The sequence below is a fragment of the Sarcophilus harrisii genome, chromosome 4 (genome assembly GCF_902635505.1).
Source record: "Sarcophilus harrisii chromosome 4, mSarHar1.11, whole genome shotgun sequence".
Taxonomy (NCBI): domain Eukaryota; kingdom Metazoa; phylum Chordata; class Mammalia; order Dasyuromorphia; family Dasyuridae; genus Sarcophilus; species Sarcophilus harrisii.
In genome coordinates, this window is record NC_045429.1 from 336562791 (window position 1) to 336565913 (window position 3123).

The 3123-nt window shown below is 44.0% G+C and overlaps 1 protein-coding gene across 1 annotated transcript; it reads right to left on the reverse strand.

Annotated features, from left to right (window-relative positions):
• Positions 1–1218: 1218 nt before the first annotated feature.
• Positions 1219–2347, reverse strand: LOC100931595 (keratin-associated protein 4-12-like). The gene has a single exon (XM_003770679.2). It carries the CDS (start codon positions 2180–2182, stop codon positions 1700–1702), a length of 483 nt encoding a protein of 160 aa, XP_003770727.2. The 5' UTR covers positions 2183–2347; the 3' UTR covers positions 1219–1699.
• Positions 2348–3123: the final 776 nt, after the last annotated feature.

Here is a 3123-nt window from a genome sequence, read left to right on the forward strand (position 1 = left end):
AAAGAGTGATAATTTGGTTTCCTTTTGCCCACTCCAATTCCTTTAATCTCTTTCTCGACTCTTATTGCTGAGGTTAGTGTTTCTAATACAATATTGAATATTAATGGTGATAATGGGGAACCTTGCTTCACTCCAGATCTTACTGGGAAAGGTTCCAGTTTTTCTCCATTGCATATGATGCTTACTGATGGTTTTAATGTTCCTGGAGGCTTTGGATGCAAGAGCCAAAGGTTATCATCTTCTGAGAGTGTATTTTGATCTTCCTCGTCAACATAATAACTTTCAATGGTCAGAAATATTTTGGCTTTCTACTCATTTCCCTAGTTTATTACTTTGTTTTTAACTGTTTGTTAAAGTAGGCCTCTGTTTCCATGGTGGAAAGTGCACTGCACTTCAGGAGTTTGGTGCAGTTGTTTTCAAAAATCCTTCTAGAAATCTGACCACAAGCACTCCTTTTTTCCCTGTAGCTGTTAGGTGTTACAGCCCACTGTAGCTGTAAGATCTAGTGTGCTGGCTGGGGTTGAAACTCCACTGGCCAGGGCTGGGGCTCCACTAACTGGAGTGGTGCTGAAACTGCACATCAGATCCCCACCTCATTGCCCCAGATCGTCTCCACTAACTTTAGACTTCCCTGGTGTCCCAGGCTCATAGGTCCAGAAGCCTTCAGTACTGATGCTGATTCAGAGGTCAGGCCAGGACAGACTGGGGCTGTGCTGGGATTACACACTGGGCTGTGGTTCCTATTTTTACTGATCTTCCAGGTTCACTTTGATGTCTCTAGCCTGAGAATTCTGGAAGCTACCGGTATTGCTGCTGATCCAGGCTGGGGCTGGGTTGGGGGCTGTACCAGTCTGTCCTGCCACAAGATACCCACCCTAGTATCACAGAGATTTCCTGCTGAGCTTCTAAGTTGCCTTTGGCTAGAAAATGTTCTACTCTATTTTTGGGGTAATCTGACGGTCTAAAAATGTGTTTAAAGTAATTATTTAAAGGAATTTGGAGTAGTTTGGTAAACCAGTTAGGCAAGTTCCTGCTTGTACTTCACCATCTTGGCTCCACCTACAAAATTCTATTTTTTTAAAAGTGAAGGTCTTTAAGCCCAGGAACTAGATGGGTGATGAGGATTCTTTGAAATCTGAAGTCCCGTGACTATGCGAGTCTATGAATTGCCCACATACTAAGAAAGAACACAAAGTACGAAAGAATTAGCAAGGCCACTTTACTTTTTTGTTTGTTTGTTTATTGCCAGGAGACCTGAGTTTTATTTAGAAATTGCCAAGCATGAAGGCAATGGAAAATCAGCATAAGAGGGAATCGAGGAAGGAAACATTTTTGGAATCTCAGTCCTAAAATTTTAGAGTGAGATAAAGTATAGCAGTTAATTTTCTTCTCATACAGCATAGTCTGGTGAATTGAATGCCAAGAAGAAAGACAGAAGGTTGGAGGATCAGATTAGAGTTTGACTTGGGAGGCTTAAAATTAAATTAAAAGCTGTTGATCATGCAAGAGGAAAAGAACAACAGAGAGGTGATAGCCTGCACTGAAGAAGGAATTTAAATGGCCAGCCACCGATGGAGGTTTCCAAATGGGTCTCTTGTGATCAGCTTATAATTGGCTGATTGTACAAACTTTACTCATATTGAGTCACATCAGTAAAGGAACTGATACCTCTCTGGAATGGGGTGAAAATAGTGAGCAGTCATGCATGATCCATACATTTAGCAGCAAGAGGAGCCACAGCAGGCTGGGCGGCAGCAGGTAGTTCTACAGCAGGTGGTTTGGCAGCAAGTAGGGCGGCAGCAAGGCTGGCAGCAGCTGGACCCACAGCAACTAGGGCGGCAGCAGGGCTGGCAGCAGCTGGACCCACAGCAGGGCTGGCAGCAGCTGGACCCACAGCAGCTAGGGCGGCAGCAGGGCTGGCAGCAGCTGGACCCACAGCAGCTGGGCGGCAGCAGGGCTGGCAGCAGCTGGACCCACAGCAGCTGGGGCGGCAGCAGCTGGACCCACAGCAGCTGGGGCGGCAGCAGGTGGACACAATGCAGGTGGGCCTGTAGCAGGTGGTCCTGCAGCAGGTACTCTGGTAGCAGGGAGGCCGGAAGCAACAGCAAGTTCGGCAGCAGCAGGGGGCACAGCAGCCAGAGCCACAGCTTTGGCCACAGCAGGTGGAGCCACAACAGGACATGGTGTTGGTGGATTGAGTGTCTGGTTTGTTTCCAGGTGAGTGAATGACTTGTTTGTAAGTCTCCTAACCCCACAGGGCTCTTTTATACTATCCTGAATGGCAGTCATCATCAGCAGTAATAGCTTATTTCCTCATTATTGTTTAGCAAGAAGGGGAAAATGAGCCTCAAATTGGCTAATTTCTTTAATGATGGGAAAAATTATTTCCTCTAACCTGTTAGGATTCATCCACTTTTCTCTATATCAGTTTAAATCCATACCACTGGGTCACACAGAATATTAGAATTGGAAGTGACCTCACAGGCCATTCTCCCCATCTATGTCTGAACATGTGATGTGAGCTCTTCTTTTGAATCAAGTTAAGGCTATCCCCTCTGTTTATTTTTTCCTGCCTCCAACTTCTAGTGCTCATGTGACAGACAGCCATAGGCCAGCCTTTGATGTCACTCTCTCCTGTCTATGTATCATCCTGTGACTCACAGAGAGATATAGTTCATATTTGGTGAAGATACTTTTAGGAGGTGTTCCTGAAAACATGAAAATGTTCCTAGTAAGTTGTTCCTTGTTTCTAGAGCTAAATGGATTTGAGAAAAGTCTGGATCCCCCTAAATTCTAGTGTCTAGCCCTCTTGTCCCTTAATTCCAATTTATTCTACATATAGCTTGTTTTTGTATAATTGTTTTATGTGGTGTCTCCATTATGTGTATCCCCAGGGCATAATATTGTACCTGGAACATTATAATCACTTCATATATATATATATATATATATATATATATATATATATTGAGTAATTCATTGACATTTCATGTACAATTAAAGCGATGAATAGATATGGGGACAGTGGGCTTCCTGGCAGTCCTTTCTGAATCACTGATGATCATTGATAGACGATGGGGTTCAGCTTGATTGAGATTTCTATTGGTCAGAAACAACTGAATG

Bases quoted from the DNA above. Each gene is read 5' to 3' on its own strand.
- LOC100931595 (XM_003770679.2), bottom strand. From the start codon at position 2,182: ATGTCCTGTTGTGGCTCCACCTGCTGTGGCCAAAGCTGTGGCTCTGGC.